Source organism: Panicum virgatum, chromosome 1K, assembly GCF_016808335.1.
Source record: "Panicum virgatum strain AP13 chromosome 1K, P.virgatum_v5, whole genome shotgun sequence".
In the NCBI taxonomy this organism is placed as follows: Eukaryota; Viridiplantae; Streptophyta; class Magnoliopsida; order Poales; family Poaceae; genus Panicum; species Panicum virgatum.
In genome coordinates, this window is record NC_053136.1 from 26,489,296 (window position 1) to 26,509,420 (window position 20,125).

A 20,125-nucleotide genomic window follows, 5' to 3' on the forward strand; every position below is an offset into this window, starting at 1 on the left:
TTTTCAACTTGAGACTTGTTTCTTTGGTGGAAATCTTGTGTGGGCCCCTGTGCATAGATGGAGTGTGCATGCAAAAAAAAGTGCCAAACATCAGATTTTGCCAGAACAATCAGATTTTCAAAAATGGAAGTACCGTAAGACTGGTCTAATTTACGGTTGGCCGTAAGTTAGCTAGGTTTTTTTTAAAGCTAGCTATAGGCTATAGCCATTGGAGGTGTCATTAGTCTGATGCCGTGTTCGAACTGTTGCGAAGCGGCCGTTGATCAACATTCCTACGGAGCAAATCCAGCCGTGGTGGAGTGGGTCGGTCACGAGTCTCATGCGCTCGGGCCAGCGGTCTGCGCGAGCCGAGCCGCTCGGCTCGCGCTGACCGCCCTCAATTTCGAGCTCGCACCCGGTCTCCTGACCCGTTCCCCAAATCCCACATGAACCCAATCTAGACGAAGAAACCAGGCGAATTCGCTGCCGCGGCAGGTAGAAGCCCGCAAACAAAGTCACGCGGCTGCTTTCGGGGCGCGGCCGTCCTCGCTTTTTCTCCTCCTCGACGCCGGGCGGCCGGGGCGGTAGTGGTAGGTGAGCGCTGTGCCCTCGTGCCGCCGCGCCGTGGGAGGCCCAGAGCCGGAGATGCACAGATCGGGGACGGCGATGGCGTGGAACGTGTTCAAGTTCTGCACGGCGTTGCGGGGGTTGGGCTCCGTCATGATCCTCCTCGTCCTCGGCATCGTCGGCGTCACCTACTACGCGCTCGTCCTCTGCAACTACGGGCCAGCGCTGCTCGCTGCCACGGGGGCGCTTGACGCCCTCGTCGCGCTCGCTGTCCTCCTCATCTTCCACTTCTTGGTGCGCCCTCGACCCGCACTTTTCTCTGCCTTTGGTGATTCTTGGCGTGATTCAGTGCCTTTGGCGCTCCATTTCTGGATCTTTGGGTGGAGGCGTTGGTTCTTTGATCTTTATTTAGAGATTCACCTTGTTGGATTACCTTTCTTACTTTCCTATTCATTTCGAGCATGTGGTTTGCTACAGCTCTACTTAATTCTTTTCATAGTGTGATCCTTTTCCCGTTGCCTGATATGCCAGAACTTAACTGCAGCATTTTTGTTTGTTTGTTGATGCAGCTTGTCATGCTTCTCTGGAGCTATTTCTCTGTTGTGTTTACTGACCCTGGTGGTGTTCCACCAAATTGGAGGCCAGATGTTGACGAAGAGAGGGGCGAAACTGCACCATTGTCCACCACGGAGCTCAGTGATACAGGGAGTCCAAGGATAAGGTACTGCAGGAAGTGTAACCAGCTAAAGCCACCTCGGTGCCATCACTGTTCTGTTTGTAAGTTTTCCCCCAGAACATTAAATTTGGTTATAGATTCGGGCGTATTTGGTTCACGGCCAAACATTGCCACGTCATAGTTCGGATACCTGCTGTTTGGTCCTCTATCAAAACAGTGGACATTCCTTTGCCAAACCATGCCAAAGGTGTGGCGAACAGGGCAAAGTTTGGCAAATAAGCTGGGCATGTTTGGCCATCATCCAAACATGCTTGAATGTTAACACAAACCTCTTTCTTGTGGTATACCTATGCCTTTAACTGATTTCAGGTGGAAGATGTGTGCTTAAGATGGATCATCATTGTGTATGGGTTGTGAATTGTGTTGGGGCACTGAACTACAAGTTCTTCCTTCTGTTCCTGGTAGGATGACGAACACATTTTCTGCACTTATTTGAAGTATACGTTATTTAGCCTATTTATTTATGCAACAAATCTTTGAGATATGTCCATTAGAGACCAACATATTTGTGTTCACTTTTTAATCATGTTGTACATAAATGAGAATACCGATTTCGATTCCATAGTATAGTTCATCCAAAAGCGAAAGAGCTATGTGAACTTAAAATGCACACTGTGTGAATGGCTGAACTTGTGAAATCAGCTGCCCTTGGTTATTTGGCCAGAATGACAGATTACTTGAAATGTGATTGCATATACCAACCCATATAATTCATATCAAACTTTATGCTATGCATATGTTCGAGCGAAAACAAAATGCTATGCCCCTGATGGTCTGTGAGAACCTTTCAAAAGTAAATTTGAGGACAATTTTAAGAGCTTGTGTAAGTTATCTTCTCTTTGCTCCACAAAATGCCAACACCATTCTTGGTTTCTGTTGATTGTAGACTTCACCAGTCGCGTCTTGGGTCAGAAATGAGTAATGCCTCTTGGATCAGAAATGAGTTATGTACTTTATAGTTTTATACAATATATACTTTAGTAGCGCACTGCTTCTGATCTTAATATTGTCAGCACTGATGATCCAATCAACTTTTGCATTTGTAATTTCCATTCAAACTGATGTATTCATAGGGAGAAGTCTGTACTACCTCTTGTTCATAATACTTGTTATTTTAGAGTTGGGCACAAGAATTAAGGATGTGGAAAAAATGGCCCTCTTACCCTTACTAATATTCTCTGAAGTGTGTATGCACGGAAAAGGAAGCTCTTTAATGGTGCAATTACAGGAGCAATAAGACTGGAAAAAGCAGGCCAAGATTTCCTACAAGTTGTAGAAAAAGTATTTTGAATATTGAAAGTAGTCTAAAACAATAAATACTTCGATCAGAGGGAGTATATGTCATTGGTTCATTTGAAATACCTTACTCTGAGGCTGGTGTGGTGTGTTTACATCAGAAGTCAATGAGAAGTAGTTTTGCATATTATTTTTTCCCTCGAACATGCAGTAGAGCTGTGTAAATCATTATATTAAATTAGAAGAAAAGGGGGGGAGAGAACCTCGAGTACACCACATCACCCCACAGGTTTAGAAATTACATGTGCGCCTGCGACTTATACAAAGATGACCATAAAAGCAACACTACTCACTAGGGACCGGGGCTGTCAAGAGAGAAAACCCTTGAGCCCCAGCCAGCTCCCAAAACTGCAGATCTTCTGCAGCAAGCAGTAGGGCCTCCACTAAGCTAAGTGCTACTCCATAAAAAACACAAGCAGTCTCGGTGCTTCCATAAGGTCCATGGCTCCAGGCACCATGGACGACTAGAGAATTTAGACCCTTTTGTACCTGGACATTAACCATATTACTTGCCCTATTCCACCAATCATCAAAGCTTTCCTCCTCTGCCAAGGGTGTTAGCACTTGGAGACCAGAGCTAATATATTTGACATATTAGGATCTGGGGAAAAATTGTTTGAACAGATAAAGAATTATTTAAATCAGTTCTTCTTAGAAGTATATTTCATTTCGGATCATAGGTGTCCTCAAGTTATTTTGTTGTCTTCTGTACAATGCAGTTCTACACTTTTCTGGAGACGGCACTTGTTACCTTGTCCTTATTGCCCCACTTTATTGCTTTCTTCAGTGATGTTGAGATTCCAGGAACTCCTGGAGCACTTGCAACCACATTCCTGACCTTTGGTAAATACATTCTTTGTAGTTCATTCTTTCCATTTAATTCTTTTGCTTGGAAAAAAATTGAAGACACCTTGTTGAAACTTTCCCTTTCACTTGCAGTTCTGAACCTGGCCTTTACTTTGAGTGTCCTTGGTTTTATGATCATGCATGTATCACTTGTTTCTGGTAACACAACAACAATTGAGGCAAGCACCTAAGTATTCCAAAATGTTTCCCTGCTTAATGTGCTGCAGGGTGAATCTGATTTGTCGTGCTAAAAGTGCAGGCATATGAGAAAAAAACTACTCCATTCTGGAAGTATGATCTTGGCCGGAAGAGGAATTTTGCTCAGGTCAGGCTTTTTTCAAGTCTTTATTTCACTCTAAATCTGTGATTGTTATTTTTTTTTGCATTGCACATATGAATGAAAGAGAAAATTGCATTGGAACTTGTACTATACAATTTACTACTTAAATTAATAAATGCTGTGTTCGTATAATTATTTTATTTATCACATGGAATGTATGGGTGGTTTGATTGTTTAGATCAATTTTATCTAGTTCCTGGGGCAATTTTATTGATATAACATTTGTTGAAATTATGAGTGTCAATTGCAATGTGGCTTTACCACTTGTCCATGTATCACGAAACTGTCACCACCATCACATGTGCATCCCAGTTGATGCAATGTGAGGATCTAAAAACCTGAGCTGTAACTTTTCAGAAAAAAAAACTGAGGTGTGAAAAGTACAGGACCTGGACCGGTAGAGAAAACCAATAAGTTACTGACTTATACCAGCCAAATTCAAAACTGGCTGTTAACCGGCCAAAATTTACTACCAGTGACTGACAAGCAAAACAACAACAACAACAACATAGCCTTTTTTCCCAAGCAAGTTGGGGTAGGCTAGAGATGAAACCCGAAAGAAATAAGTTCAAAGTTCAGGCACATTGATAGCTAGTCTCCAAGCGCTCCTATCCAAAGCTAGTGACTGACAAGCAAGCCCATTAAAATGCAGATGTTGTGTAGCTAACAAATATTTACAACTCGAGCAACCATCAACCTTTCTTTAAAGAAAAACAACCATCAGCCTTATTGGCAATCAATGGACACAAAAATAGTGAACTTTGCCATGTCATCTAAATGAACAGCATCATCAAGTCTTTACCTTTTCTGAGTCTCTAGTTTTGTACTCTTTGAGTAGCTTGAGCTAAAGGAAGTATGAACTGTTGACCAGTAGTTTTAAATTTGAATCAGAAGTTTAAATTATAACCTTGTGTACTGGTATGGCCAGCTACAGCTGATGTTCTTATTTCTTATTCATACTTCCAAAATTGTAATCTCCAAAATTTGTGTAGGAGCTAGGACTGACTTGGGCATATTAGGAAAGCCATTTTTTTGGAAACAAAAGTCTATTAGTATACTACCTCTTGGAATTTCAGTTGCTATCCATTCTGTTTGAGTGCCATATAGCCTTTCCTATTCAGTTCTTGAACTAGTGGTTGCAGCGAATGAGCATTCTTGTGTATATCCAAGTTAAAGGGCAAGAGAGACTTTCAATTCATCCAATGTGTAAGCAGGACAGTGATGTTAGAAATCCACCTTTGGTCGTGAATTCTAACGTGGAAGATCCAATTCTCTATCTGCATGGCCAGATTAATAATTCAGTAGAATTCCTAATAGTGATTCCTGACAACGACTATATTCATCTCAGCTTCGATAGCTTTAACTTTTCCCTATCCATTTCTAGTGCATTGATATCTCTTAGCATGTTTTCTGATATCCTGTGCTCCATGACTTGTTAAACCCATGTTTTGCTGTCACACTGTATGCCTGTAGCAAACATTGCTTTTTATTGAGTTGCATGCACCAATCAAGTCAACCCAAAAGCTTAAGCTGATGGGGAGAGATAGGCAATTCACTTATATTCCAACACCCCCCCCTCACGTGGAGGCTCCCTCAGGCCTCAGACGTGGAATAGGAGCGAGCAGCAATTATTTTATTTAATTGCGCTAACCAGGATTCGAACTCGAGATCTCTAACTTTGATACCATATTGAGTTGCATGCACCAATCAATTCAACCCAAAAGCTTAAGCTAATGGGGAGAGGTGGGCAATTCATTTATATTCCAACACTTGTTATTATGAAATGGTTTGTTCTCAACATATTCTGTTACCAGGTTTTTGGAAACAACAAGTGGTATTGGTTCATTCCATCATACTCAGAGGAGGACTTAAGAATAATACCAGCTCTACAGGGCCTGGATTATCCTGTCAGATCAGATTTTGATGGGCAAGGGTTCTAATTAGATGAGTTCGATGTGCCCAGTTGCCCTCTGTACAACATGTTTGATGTTACAGCCATGCCTTCATTACCGGACAGTGTCTCGTGATGGTCGGTCTTGTACGACATCCTTGAAAACTAACATCAGTATGGCTGATCTACACAGTGCGATGAATGTAGAGGTATATATGTACGGGGGCATGTGAACTCGCGGGACTCCCCCTGTACTTGTTCACAGGAGTGATCTGTTGTACATTTGTTTTATGTATCTGAAAGAAGCTTGGAAGTTTTTGTGCTAGATGTATAAGTAACAGATGTACCAATTATTCATGTTATATTCTGTGAACACTTGGTACGGTCTTGTACCTTGGCTACAATTCTTTTTTATCAAAAATAGGATATCTAAGTGAAATATTTTATATTATTAAAGCATGTTAAGGATGGTTCTAGTAACAACTATCTTATATTATCTTTCGATGTAAAATTTTTGAGCTGACCAGTCTCTTATTTTCTTTATCACTGAATTGAATTGCCGAGGACTTGGGCTTACCACCTCGTACTAGTGACCTAAAGCTATCTTAGGCAAGATAATCTTAGGTCCAGTTTGGATCCCACCTAAAGCAAAGCGACTAAATTTATTGGTAAAGACTTCTCTATAGCTGGCCGTATTCTTGTTAATTAGAATGGCCGGCTGAGTCCGTTCAGCATTCAAGAAAGTAGCATTTAATTGAAACGGTCCCATTCCTCACCACCACACCCACCCATGCCATCCCCCATTCCCCTGCCCCCTTCCTCGGTAGGTCCACCACCCCTAGGGGCCTGCGTGCCTCCACGCCCGCTTTGCCGGAAGCCCCTGCCCCCTACCGTCGTCCCCTTCGCCGGCCCTCACCGAGACGACACCGCTCCGGTGACCGCAAGCGCTGCTCCCTCGTCTGCTGCAGCTGGCTCGCCGTCGAGGCCTCCTCCCGCCTCGCACTAGAAGCCCGGGGCTGCTGCTTTGACGACAAAGCCTCCACCTCTCCCCGCCTCCTTCCTCTGCGCCGGCCGAGCTTGCACGCGGGGATGCGGCGGTGCAGCGCAGCCCCTCCTCCCATCCTCCACGCTGCCGCATCTTCCTCCTCGATTTTGGCACCGTCCCCCCGGTAATCTCCTCCTCCCCCTCCCCTCTCTCAAGCTGCTCTACTCGCGATCTGAGCGACCTAGATCGAGATCTCGTATGCGCCCTTGCCACTTCCTCCCGCTGCTCCGCCAGATCCGGGGCGGATATTGTTGGATCCGCGACCGAATCGTGCTTAGTGTGCTTCATTGTAGTTGGGTTTTGTCCTACGCCTACCTGCGCTTGATGAACTTGTCGCAAGCTAATACAAGCTTGCCCGTTCCTGATCTGTGGCATTTCTGCGACTCGATGCACCTGATGCGTGTGTGTTTATTTGTTTTTGCGGGACCGCCATGGGAGATCGTGTGGGCTAGGTACCTAGGGTGGTGGCTGCAATGTCTGATGTTTGAGTTCGTGTGACTGCTCCCCAGCAATAAGGTTCAAAGTTGCCAGAAATGTTTTGCTATGCTTCGATTGATGCTAGTGTAAGAGGTTACGCCTTCATGCTACTCTAAACTAGCAGCAAGTCCAGGTAGCTGTGGTAACATGGCTGGATCAAAGTAGTGGCTAGTTAATTTGATATGATTAAATTATCAGAGTGTAAAATTCATGTGTGGTTCATTGGGAGTGTTATCAGAGCTGTCGGAAGATCATATCTGCTTGTTTAAATGTTCATTGCCATGAATAGCTATGGAGTACATACTTCCCCCAAATTTAGTTACTGATTGTGGTCAATATTTTGAGGCATGACTGTTGACGCTTGCTAACGAGTCATTTCAAGCGTCAACTCTCGTGCAAAAGTTGAGCTTCGACAGGAATAAATGTTAGCGTAAGGTTATTTATTGATAAATTCCATAGATGTTGGTCTGAGAATGTGTGCAGATGAATTTGGGCCAAAAACACAGGAAACTACCAAGTATGATTCAAGGTATAAATGCCCAACTACGTACAAGGATCAAATGACCCACTAGACAGCCTCACATGAGAAGGAATGCAGTCCACAAGCAAGGTGACACGTCATCGATCTGAGGCAACACCTTCTCGACGAATCAGACGTGTTCACGAGGATCCACGGGCCCACCAGAGCTACCAAACCGCCCTAAGACAAGCCATGACGCACATACATGACATAGGGGCCCACCTAGAAGTGTCCAGACCAAGAATTGGGCCGTTCGGCCACCTTTTCTGGTCGGCCGACCATAGGTCGCTTCGTCCTGGGCTCTACCTTCCACGTGTCAACTCCTCATTCGATGACAAGGTCGGTTCTAGGAGGTGTGGGCCCAATCCCGAGGATGAAGAGGCCATGGCACCCCCTAGACAACCATGGGGTAAGAATCAAGACATCTATCAAGTGCTCACTTCATGCCTTCTCTTGGTTTAGAGTTGTCTTAGAGTAGGGAGAGGGTAGAGGTACTTCATGTCTTCTCCATTTTGTACCTCTACAAGAATGAGAGAGTAGTTCGGGGGAAGTGCCGCGGTGTCGGCACTCTGCTCCCAGCTTGTACCTCTACAGATGCTGCTACATTCTTCAGTGTTTAGTAAGTATTCGTGGTTCCTATCTCTAGTATTATACTTGGTTTAGTGTATGCTAGTAGTGCTTATGGTTGAGTGAGATTAGTTCTCTTACTTGCGGGTTCGTCGCTCCGTATTCGTACGGAGTGCTGTAGTTTGCTACGAGTCGACATACATAGTTAGACTGCAGTTGTAATCAATAGCGTGTCTAGTCTAGGGGTTATCCTTCGTTTCCTTATATCCCATGGTTTGTTAGAGGTAGGGCGTAGGTGGTGACAACCCTATTGGTCCTTCGTAATCCTCCACGTTCGGATATACCGTAGAGCTGTTGGCCGAAGTCGACTGGCAGACCAATTGTAAGCCGGTGCCCGAAGCGAGTATTATGCCCGAGAGATCGACCTTTAACTCACCTATAGCGCTATCTTAGGAATCCTTTCTTCCCTTCAACCTATCTTGGTATGTCCTTGGACCGACTAGAATAGATGTTAGTACACACACGTTTCCTGTGGATTCGATAACCCTTGAAAACTCTGAGGTGAAAGCTACAATGGTATCCGTGTACTTGCGGATTTATTTGTGATGCTAAAATACCCAATAATGACAATGTCACAACTTTATATTGGCTATTTGGCACATAATGTTAGGCAAAAAAAAAAAATTCAGCATGTGATTTTATTTTATTTCTCTGTAGGAAACCTTAGGAAAAAAATAGATTGGGTACACCCATTTTTCTTGTACAATGGGTTATTAACCAGTACGTTTACACTACTTTTTTCTAAGTAGTGTAATCTAAAACTTGGGATGACATAAAAATTCTTATGAGAGAAACTTTTGTTAGTCCATCTCATATAGTTAACTCTTATGATGAAGTGTTTCAGTTAGAGGATGAGTCTATTATTGTATCTCTTGCTATGACTAACCTTTTGCAGGATTCTGAACAAACGCAAGAGGACAAGAATGATGCGAAAGAAAATGAGGAGCTCACAACCTCATGTGCCAATTCAGAACCATCACCTCACAATTCACCTAGTACTCCTGCTAAAAATGAGAGCAAAGGTAATGAGAGTAAAGCTACACTCAAGGATGGTGAGGCTTCTCTTGATGTGCTGAATTTTTCAACCAATCATGCTTCTATAGAGCAATTGTTAGTGGAACCTCCTCTTGATCTTCCTTTGTCACAAGATGACTTGCTCGATTTTCCTTGTGATAAAGATGATTTGTGTGATAATACTTCTGCTATACATGTTTTAAAATCACACACTTGCGCTGAAATTAAACATGCTATTCATATTGCTAGCGCAAACGATGAGCTCAAACTAATATCTTCTTTAAAAGCTTTGGGTTACATTGAATTTGATGTTTTGTGTAATCTTAGTGATTTGGAGGAGCAACTTTTTGAACATGCTGAATTGCCATGGTGCTCTAGACATACATATCATGCTATTGGCAAATATGACAACAATAGAAAATATTTGATACATCGGGTTTACATTTGTGCAAATCTGAATTTTTCTTTTGTTGTGCAAGATTGTAATCAACTAAATGGATCCAATATTACTGATATTCATATGCCATCCAGTCCTATGCTAGCTTTTGTTAGTACTAATCTTTTGCAGGATAGAATTGAGAATGATTTTCTTATCCAAGATCATGTGCATTCCGATCAAGGAGCCTGCAGGATCAGCTTCGAGTACAATTGGCGCCGAGGACGGCTTTTCTTTCAAGAAGGGGAGGATGATGAGGACATGACAAGTATGCATATGGGCAAATATGGTGAATGGTATGAAGATGAAGGAGACCTACAAGGTTTTCCAAGTCGCGAAGAAGGCCCAAAGCTTATCCGGTTTGAGTCCCCAAGGTGGAGGCCCAAAACAACTCTAGTTCGAGTCCACCTCGGAGTCCAGGAGCAGCCCGCACCAAAAATGACACCCAGGTCGCATACGGAGTCCGTTTTGGACATTCTTTATATGGATGGAAAGATAATTTCAAGGAGCTTCCAATGGAACTAGTTTCAGGCCCAAATTCATTAAGAGTTAACAATAATCGTCAAAACAATATGACATCCAGAATCTGCCAGGGCGCTGCGCTGCCGTCTTTTGGGCTATTGTCCCATGTACCGTGTCGGGCCAAGTGACCCAAGTGGTGGCCGCCTCCTTGGCCACCACCAGCAACCCTAGGAAGTATCATAGGGTATAAACTCAGTAGCTGCTGCCTAAAATGATTGGGTTTTGTTTAGTCTTGTGTTTTCCTTTGAGAAACAGATATTGCATCGTTGTATCTGTGGCAACAAGTCCTTATACATTGATCCAGGGCCCCCATTCTTGACCTCCTCCACTGTGTCGATTAGTCCTTTGGAATTGAGTTTTTGTACCCCTCTTGTGATTCACTTCATTCATACTTGCAATTATCAGATTGCGTGTTTACCCTTTCTTGCTTGTGTCCTTTGATTCGCTAGCAGGAAAAGCCTTCTTGGTGAGGTCAATCAAGTTGTGCTTGGTTGATAACTAACGGAGCAGTGGTGTAGTGGTTGCAGGGTTCGAATCTTGCTGATTTGAAGCCGGATCGTCAATGTCGAGATCTCCACCAATCGAATGTACCCTTACCTCTCGGAAGATCGGGCCTAGTCCTCATCACACCCTCCTTTGTTCAATAGGACGGAGGAACCCCTTGATGCTGATGCTTGGATCAACACAATTGAGTCCAAGTTTGACTTATTGGCAGTGCCATGCTCTGAGGCTAACAAAGCCCGCTTCGCCGCGCAGCAACTTCGTGGCTCGACACGTTTGTGATGGGATCACTACAATGGCATGCTTCCTGCTGATCATATTGCCACTTGGAATGAGTTTAAAACTGCTTTCAGAGCTCATCATATTCCTGAAGGTCTTATGGACAGAAAGTTGAATGAATTCTTGGCCTTAACTCAAGGTACTCGCACAGTGATGCAGTATGCTCAGTCTTTCAATCAGTTGTGCCAATATGGGGGATATCATGTGGATACCGATGCTAAGAAGCGTGATCGCTTCCGTCGGGGTCTTAATACCAAGCTGAAGGAACATCTCAACCTTGTTCGAGTCGATTCCTATAATGAGCTAGTGAACATGGCAATTACTCAGGAGGATTGTATCATGGCTCATAAAGCTTAAAAGAAAGGAAGGCCCCAGTTGGACCCTCGAGTGCTCAGCCACCGAGGTATCGTTTAGTGCATAACACTCTAGCTGCACCCTCTCAGAAGGCCCCTCAGCAAGGGCGTTGGATTATCAGGCCTCCTCAGTAGCAGCAGCAGCAGAATCGCTTAGCACCTTTTCAGCAGCAGCAAAATGGCCCAAGGCCAAATATGCAGCAAGCATCTCACCCCGACAACAACAACAACCGCTGTTTCGAGTGCGGGAGTCCGAATCACTTTGCCAAGCAATGCCCCCAAGCGGGATAATCCCAAGGGCAAGGATTCTGTCAGGATAATCTGAACAAAGGCAAGAAGCAGACTATGCAAGTTAGGCAAGGTCGAATTAATTTCACCACTCTTGCTGATCTACCTGAGGGAGCGCTAGTTATGACAGGTACATTTTCTGTTCATCACAAACCCACAGTTATCTTATTTGATTCTGGTGCATCTCATAGTTTCATTAGTGCTAAATTTAGAGCAAAAGCTGGATTAGATTTTTGTCACACCAAAAGCTCATACATGATATCTACTCTTGGTGGTAAAATTGCATCTAATCAAATCATTAGAGGTGTACCACTTAAATTGGGTAGCAAAATTTTCCCAACTGATTTAATCTTGCTAGCACTAGAAGGAATGGATGTTATTCTGGGAATGGAATGGATGAATAGACATGGGGCAGTGTTGGATATCTCTTCCCGGGCTATTGAACTAAATTCTCCAACCTATGGCAACTCAGTCCTATATTTACCTCATCAAGAATGCATCAACTCTTGTGCCTATGCCATGAAAGTTGTTCGTATCGAAGATATTCCCGTGATTTGTGAGTATACCGATGTTTTTTCGGATGACTTGCCTGGAATGCCACCAGATCGGGATATAGAGTTTGTCATCGAACTTCATCCCGGTACCGCTCCCATATCAAAAAGGACGTATCGAATGCCACCCAAAGAATTAGCTGAGCTGAAAATCCAATTGCAAGAACTCCTAGACAAGGGTTATATTCGCCCAAGTTCTTCACCATGGGGTTGCCCAACCTTGTTTGTGAAGAAGAAAGATGACAGCTTGAGGTTGTGTGTTGATTACCGGCCTCTCAATGTGGTTACTATAAAAAAATAAATATCCTCTTCCTCGCATTGATGTATTGTTTGACCAATTTGCTGGAGCCAAGATCTTTTCCAAGATCGATCTTCATTCGGGTTATCATCAAATCAAGATCCAATCTAGTGATATTCCGAAGACCGCCTTCTCGACAAGATATGGGTTATATGAATATCTAGTCATGTCGTTCGGTCTCACCAATGCTCCTGCCTACTTCATGTATATCATGAACTCGGTATTCATGCCAGAACTTGATAAATTCATTGTGGTTTTCATTGACGATATCTTGATCTACGCCAGAAATGAAAAGGAACATGAGCAACACTTGCATATTGTTCTTCAACGTCTCTGAGACCATCAATTATATGCTAAGTTCTCAAAATGTGAGTTTTGGCTGAACAGTGTGAAGTTTTTGGGTCACACTATCTCTAGCGAAGGCATATTAGTAGATCCCAGCAAAGTGTAAGAAGTGATGGACTGAAAACCTCCTACTTCCATTCATCAAATCCGCAATTTTCTTGGTTTAGCTGGATATTACCACAGATTCATTCCGGACTTTTCCCGGATTGCTAAACCAATGACTGAGCTATTGAAGAAAGGTGTGAAATATAATTGGGATGCGAAATGTGATGAAACATTCCACACCTTAAGAGTACATCTGACCACAGCACCAGTCTTGGCGCAACCCGACAACAGCAAACTATACGATATATATTGTGATGCATCAGATACCGGTCTTGGCTGTGTTCTTATGGAAGAAAATCGGGTTATTGCATATGCTTCCCGAGTTCTCAGACCTCATGAAATCAATTATCCAACTCATGATCTTGAGCAAGCAGCGGTTATTCATGCTCTCAAGATTTGGAGGCACTATCTTATGGGTACTCATTGCAACATCTACACTGACCATAAGAGTCTCAAATATATTTTCACTCAGAGTGATCTGAATATGAGGCAAAGAAGATGGCTGGAATTTATCAAAGATTATGATCTTGATGTTCATTATCATTCCGGCAAAGCCAATGTTGTAGCTGATGCTCTCAGCCGTAAAGTTCACTATAACTGCCTCTCAGTTGAATCATACAACGAGACATTATGTGCTGAAATGCAAAAGCTAAATCTGGAGATTATTTCTGAAGGGACTTTGAATCATATCTCCATTGAACCAACCCTTTATGACCGAGTCATCATGGCACAAGGACATGATAAAGGTGCTGGGATTATCAAACAGAAAGTGTTAGATGGTGAACAGAAATACAAATGTTTCTGTGTAAATCACAAAAGGATTTTGTGGTTCAAAAGTCGCTTGGTCGTTCCTAAAAATCAAGAACTCAGAAAGCAAATTCTTGATGAAGCACATCTCTCCAAATTTTCAATCCATCCTGGTAGCACCAAAATGTACCAAGATCTTCGGCAAAATTTTTGGTGGACAAGAATGAAAAGAGAAATTGCTAAATATGTTGCAGAGTGTGACACTTGTCAGAGGCTAATAGCCAGTCATTTGAAGGTTGCTGGAACTCTCCAAGCTCTGCCAATTCTATCTTGGAAATGGGATGACATCAGCATGGATTTCATTGTGGGCTTACCCAATACCTCGCAGCATCATGATTCTGTTAGGGTCATTGTTGATTGGCTCACAAAAACATCTCATTTTATTCCGGTACATACTACCTATAGAGCCAATAGATATGCCGAGATTTATCTTGACCGTATCGTATGCCTCCACGGGGTACCCAAGATGATTATTTTTGATCATGGTGCTCAGTTTATCGCATGTTTTTTGGAACAACTCCAGGAAGCTTTCGGAACCAAATTGACCTGGAGCTCTGCTTATCATCCTCAGACTGACGGTCAAACTAAGAGAGTAAACCAAATTCTTGAAGATATGCTTAGATCATGTGTCATTCATTATGGCAAGAATTGGGACAAATGTTTACCTCTGGCGGAATTCTCATATAACAACAGCTATCAAGCCAGTTTGAAAATGACACCATTTGAAGCCTTGTACGGTCGCAGGTGTCGAACTCCTTTGAGTTGGTCACAAATAGGCGAGTGTAGAATATTTGGACCTGATTTAGTGGTCGAGGCTGAGGAACAAGTTAAAGTGATACAAGAAAATTTACGGGCAGCTCAGTCGAGGCAGAAGAGCTATTTTGATAAAAGGAGGAAGACTTTGCAATTTAATGTGGGTGATCATGTCTACGTACGGATTTCTCCGACCAAAGGAGTTCAACGCTTTGGAATCAAAGGAAAATTAGCTCCTCGCTATATCGGACCTTATAAGATCATCGAAGCGTGTGGACCAGTGGCTTATCGACTGCGACTTCCTTCGCAACTAGCCACAGTCCATAATGTGTTTCATGTATCTCAACTCAAGAAATGCGTCCGAGTTCCTACGTATATTATTGAACAGCAAGAAATCTTCGTGGAAACCGACCTTTCTTATGATGAAAATCATATCAAAGTACTTGATCAAAAAGAAAGAAGTACTCGAAAAAGGTGGTTAAAATATATAAAATTCAGTGGAATCATCACACTGAAGAAGAAGCTACTTGGGAGACTGAAAGTTATCTCAATCAACACTATCCGGTTTTTCTTCCATCTACCCCAGGTATCTCTATATCCGTCTCCATTCATTTATCCAATCTCGGGACGAGATTCTTTTTAAGGGGGGTAGGCTCTGACACCCTAGGTGTTTAAAAGTCAATCAAAATACAAAGGAAATAATTAGTTGAATTAAAGAGAGTAAACAAGTATTAAATGACAACAAAAGATAAAGGAAATTCAAATTCAAATATTGGGTTCACCTTTGTGAGGGCAAATAAGGAAAGTTCCAACTATATTTCATGTCCAAATCACCTCACCAAAATATTGTATACAAAAATCTGGTACCTTTAGTAACATGTGCTCAATTGGAAGTGGGCCCAAATTCAGCCCAATTAAACAAATCAAATTGAAGCCTTTTATGGAGTATTTGAATCTTTTAATTTAACTCACAAACCATCGCTCAAATAAAAAAGTGCCTGAAACAAAAGTTGTATATCTCGAAAAACTGAACACAAATGGTATTCAACAGTTTTTCTTTTCAGGCCAAGAGAAGGGAGAAAAATTGAGTTTTGTAAACTGAATACAAAACTTCAAGTTATTCACGGTTCTGCCCCTGACTCTGTTTCCCTCTCCCCTCTCCCCTCTCGGTGTGGCTGGTGGCGACGTACGCCGCCGGCGCCCATAGACCATGTTCGGCCAGGTGAGCGCATGACCAAGTGGCCCTACGCGCCCCCGGTATTGGCCAAAACCGGGCACCCTTGGCATCTCGTGGCCGCGCCACGCCGTCGAGTGCCCCGGCTCCGAATCGACCACCCCCAGGGCATGGTATCTTCGCCCCGAAGCCTCCTCCGCTATAAATAGAAGCCTAGGGCCTTGGACTCATGCGTGCTCCCCGTTTCCCAGTCCGCCGCCGCCATTGCCGACGGCGACCTCGAGCTCGACGCGGCTAGACCACCCCAGCCCCACATTGCCTCAACCAACCCTAGCATAGCCTTCCTCGTTGCTCGGTGGTGCTCAGGAGCTCGAAACCTGACGCCCAAAACCACCGGAGCACCCTCGCCGGCGTCGACCGCGCCCTACCTCCACCCCTCACCGCCGACGAGCCGCTTCCCGACCGCCCCGACCTCGATTCCTAGCACCAAAAGGTGCACACGGCTTCCCTCTAGCTTTTTCCCCACCTAGCCCCCACCGACGAGGCCGGTCCTCACCGGAACACTGCCGGCGGGCTAGGCTCTGTTCTTCCCCAACCGACCAAGGGCCTCCTTGTAAATAAAAACCTAGATTGCAGGGGTTTGTTTGCAAAAGTGTATGAGCCATATGAACTTGAATCAATGAACTTCAAAAATGCCTAGAAAATCGTGGAAAAAACAGAAAAATGCAAACTAAATTTTTTTGGAATCCTTGCAACAAGATCTACAAGTTTTATTACATGTACATCTTCAGAATCTGTCTGAATTTTAATCTATAAAAATATTAAATTAAATAGGATATGAATGTTCTAGGAGTTCCATTCAGTAACTTTAGGTGATTTTTGGCTAGAATGTGTCTTCTACTGTTTATGGAGTCTGGTAAAAATTGGAACACAAATGAACATCATTTACTTGCCAAAAACCCCAAGATTCCTAAATCTGCTAGATTTGTTCATGTATTATATCTGGTAGAAATATTCTAGTTCTGTATCTCAAACGTTTTCTTTGCATGCATGTCACTAAAACCTTACTGTTGCGAAAGTTTGGGAATTTGTAGACCTGTTTAACTATATATTTGATTTAAAGCTTGTTAAGTAGGTTTTAATGGTGATAAATAGTTCTCATGCTTAGAAAAATCTGAAAATATTTTTTGGAACTGTATTTTGATCATATATTCAAGTCTGCAAAATTTAAAATCCAGAAACGCTCTAGAACTTTCTGTGATAATTAGTTTTGTCATATGTGGTTTAAGTTCATCGAATTTATTACTTCTGTTTTAGTAATGGAAAAATTATGAAACATTTACAGTATGTTTAGGACCAGGTGTAGACTTCTCTGTGAAATTTTTAGCTTCATAAGTATTGTAGTATGTTCTGTGGAATTCCATCTTCATTTAAGTACATTCTATTTTGAGCATTTTTCATAAATTTATGCTTTGCTGTTTTTATCTGAAATTTTTACTACAAGTTGCTGATTAGGCGTCCTATTTGGTATAAATTTTGTAGCTGCAGAAACTCTATCTATCTTATGAAGTGAATTGGTCAAATAACTTAATGTATAATGACTTGAAATAAAAACCGCCACCCAGTTCATTTTATGAAGTAAAGTGAAGTTATAAACTACTCTATAAATGATCGCCCAGAAAATGAAGTTAACTAAGTTCATCACAACTAAGCATGTTATGTTGGATTACAACTCTATAGTGAAGGAAAGAAATACGTTTTGTATCTTATTGTAATAAATTTCATCCTTGCATTCATATACAAACTGCCAATCTTGCTGACGGTACATATGAGTTGGTGCCGACACCGCTGATGTGCAAGTGAACGCGCTTGAATTGAACCAAGACCCGGACCAAAGTCCGGAAGCGCCCAAGGCTAGTGGTGCCCAAGAAGGCAAGCCCCGGTGCATCTAATGCCTATTATTTTTAATCTATGCAATCTATGTTGTACTATTATTTATTGTGCATTTACATTCAGGTGTTGGTTGAAACCATAGATGCATGATCCTAGGTACCCATATTTTGAATACTAGAGGTTAAGCTCGACTAGATGCTCTGCTAACAAGGACTGGTAAAAGTCGAGTAGTCTTACTACTCGCGAGATTATAGGATCTGACTGTTTTATCACATACTGCAAATGTAGGGCTTATGGATGGGATCATGGGACCCCGTCGTAGAGAGAAAAATGGATAAGGTCGCAGTGTGTGGTACAAGTTGTTAAGCGTTTGAAAGTACTAACCACATGTCGAGGAATATGGTAATCGGTAATCTCTAGTACCTGATTGGACCGGCGAGTGGAACGATCATTCATCCTCTTCTGGAGTTGTTCAGGGTACTCGCGCCACGCGGCTACTAGAGTAGCCTTACTCTGTAGTCGAGGGGGATGACTCGAATCCACGGACTGGAAAGAAAGGGGAAAAGTCGTGTGGGTGACTTGGTTCCCATACGTGTGTGTTAGGTTCCCTTGGCCAGGTTAACAAACTCGATTCGAATCGTCCGCCTCTCACGGCATGAGCCTGCTTAACACTTCTGCTACATAGAGTAACAAGTGGAATTTATTAATGATGATAATACTATTGTATGATTAATGTTTTTCACTACCATGCTTGTTTAGAAATAGATGCTTATCTAGAATGGTTAATTGAACTAGAATATGGAAAAGCTAAAGTCTAAAATTAAGGACCTACTCTTAGTCGCTTTTTCGGCAAAACAAACCCCTATAGCCAAAAAGCCATGCATGTCTAGTTAAGTGGACTATGTTATATCCGTTGACGGGTAAGTCTTGCTGAGTATTAGTATACTCAGCCTTGCTTGTGGCTTTATTTTCAGGTGAGAACTTTGAGGATATGATTGCTGGTTTAACTTACCCTTGTACTCTACTTCCGGGTTGGTCTGTGGAGTGGGAGGGATCCTCAGCTGGTGCTGACGCTTCTCCTTCTGAGTGATGTCTCGTATGGGATTTATCGAGATGTCATGTTATCGCTAGTTATCGTGTTTTTACCTTCCGCTGAATAAATGAACTCTGATGGACTGTTGTAGATAAACTTCTGTAGTACTACTGTCTTTACTTTCAGAACTGGTCTGTAATAATTTTAAATTTCCGCTGCAAGACTCTGTGATGTATGAAATGCGTGTTGTTGTACTCTCTGGACTCGCCTTCGTGTGAGGTTTGCTTATTCGATCCTGGTTTTTCGTGGCTTTAATCGAGATTTTACTTGAGGAACCGCCGAGGTATGTGCGAGTTGGATCAGAGTTGCCTTGCAACGATGGTTAGCACACTAATCCAATTTATTTTGGGTGGTTCCACCACAGTTCAATTTAATACTCTTTGGGAAAGTGCTTCAAATACTAGAGAGACATCTAATTCATCTAGTCCTTCAACAAGTAATGGTTGTGCACGGTGCTATAACATTGATATTCAAATTTGTGCTACTGACCATGTTGAAATGAATGCAATGAAGAAAGAAATCTCTATACTCACTCATTTGTTGCAAGAAGAGGCTCCACCACATGTTCAAGATCTAAAGAAAAATCCCTCAATGAGGGTATGTGAGTTTGAGAAATATACCAAGGGATTTGGGTCAAGATATATGAGCAAGTTTGGGGTTGAAAAAGGTAAAGGACTTGGTAGGAATGGGCAAGGTACTCCACATACCATTCCGTTTATCAAGAACAAGAACAATGCCACCTTGGGTGCTCAAGGAGGTCTAGTGAACATGACCACTCCCATCCGCAAGACAAATGATGTGGCTCAAAAGAGTAGTCATGTCAAGTTTGTCAAGAGAGGTACAACATGTGATGAGGGTGCCAAGATTGTTGCATCCTCATCCAAGGAAGATAAGTTCAATGCCTTTAATCCAACCAAGATCAAGGCACAAGAATCATCTCATGTATCCTTTTATGCCGATTATGTCTTGACAAGGAACCACCATGGTAAAGTGGTTGCCAAATTTGTAGGACAACGTACATAGAACACGGAATGAAAAGCCATGTATGGGTGCCCAAGGTGCTTGTGACTAACATTAGAGGACCCAAGTATTGTTGGGTACCTAAAAGAAAAGAGTAACTTTATTTTGTAGGGATACTCCTCCGGTGGCTCAACATGGGTGATTGATAGTGGGTGCACAAATCATATGACCGGAGAAAGGAGTATGTTCGAAACTATAACCACATCAAGTGGAGATCATTTCATTACCATTGCGGGAAATCAAAAAGGAAAAGTACTTGGTACCGCTAACATCAATTTAAACTCAAAGTTCTCTCTCTCAAAAGTTCTTTTAGTTGAGTCACTTGGTTACAATTTGTTGTCCATCTCACAATTTTGTGATTCGGGCTTC

General features: G+C 42.6%; 1 protein-coding gene and 1 long non-coding RNA gene across 2 annotated transcripts; both read left to right on the forward strand.

Moving 5' to 3' along the window:
• Window positions 1-357: 357 nt before the first annotated feature.
• Window positions 358-6,106, forward strand: LOC120700255 (probable protein S-acyltransferase 14). Its single transcript, XM_039984483.1, has 7 exons — window positions 358-840; window positions 1,116-1,323; window positions 1,592-1,683; window positions 3,298-3,421; window positions 3,518-3,603; window positions 3,684-3,749; window positions 5,579-6,106. The coding sequence occupies exons 1-7, from the start codon at window positions 625-627 to the stop codon at window positions 5,702-5,704; spliced, it is 918 nt and encodes a 305-aa protein (XP_039840417.1). The 5' UTR covers window positions 358-624; the 3' UTR covers window positions 5,705-6,106.
• A 295-nt stretch (window positions 6,107-6,401) lies between these two features.
• LOC120700265 lies at window positions 6,402-18,916 on the forward strand. The gene is made up of 2 exons (XR_005685827.1): window positions 6,402-6,824; window positions 18,618-18,916. It is a non-coding gene; the product is annotated as an uncharacterized LOC120700265 (long non-coding RNA).
• Window positions 18,917-20,125: the final 1,209 nt, after the last annotated feature.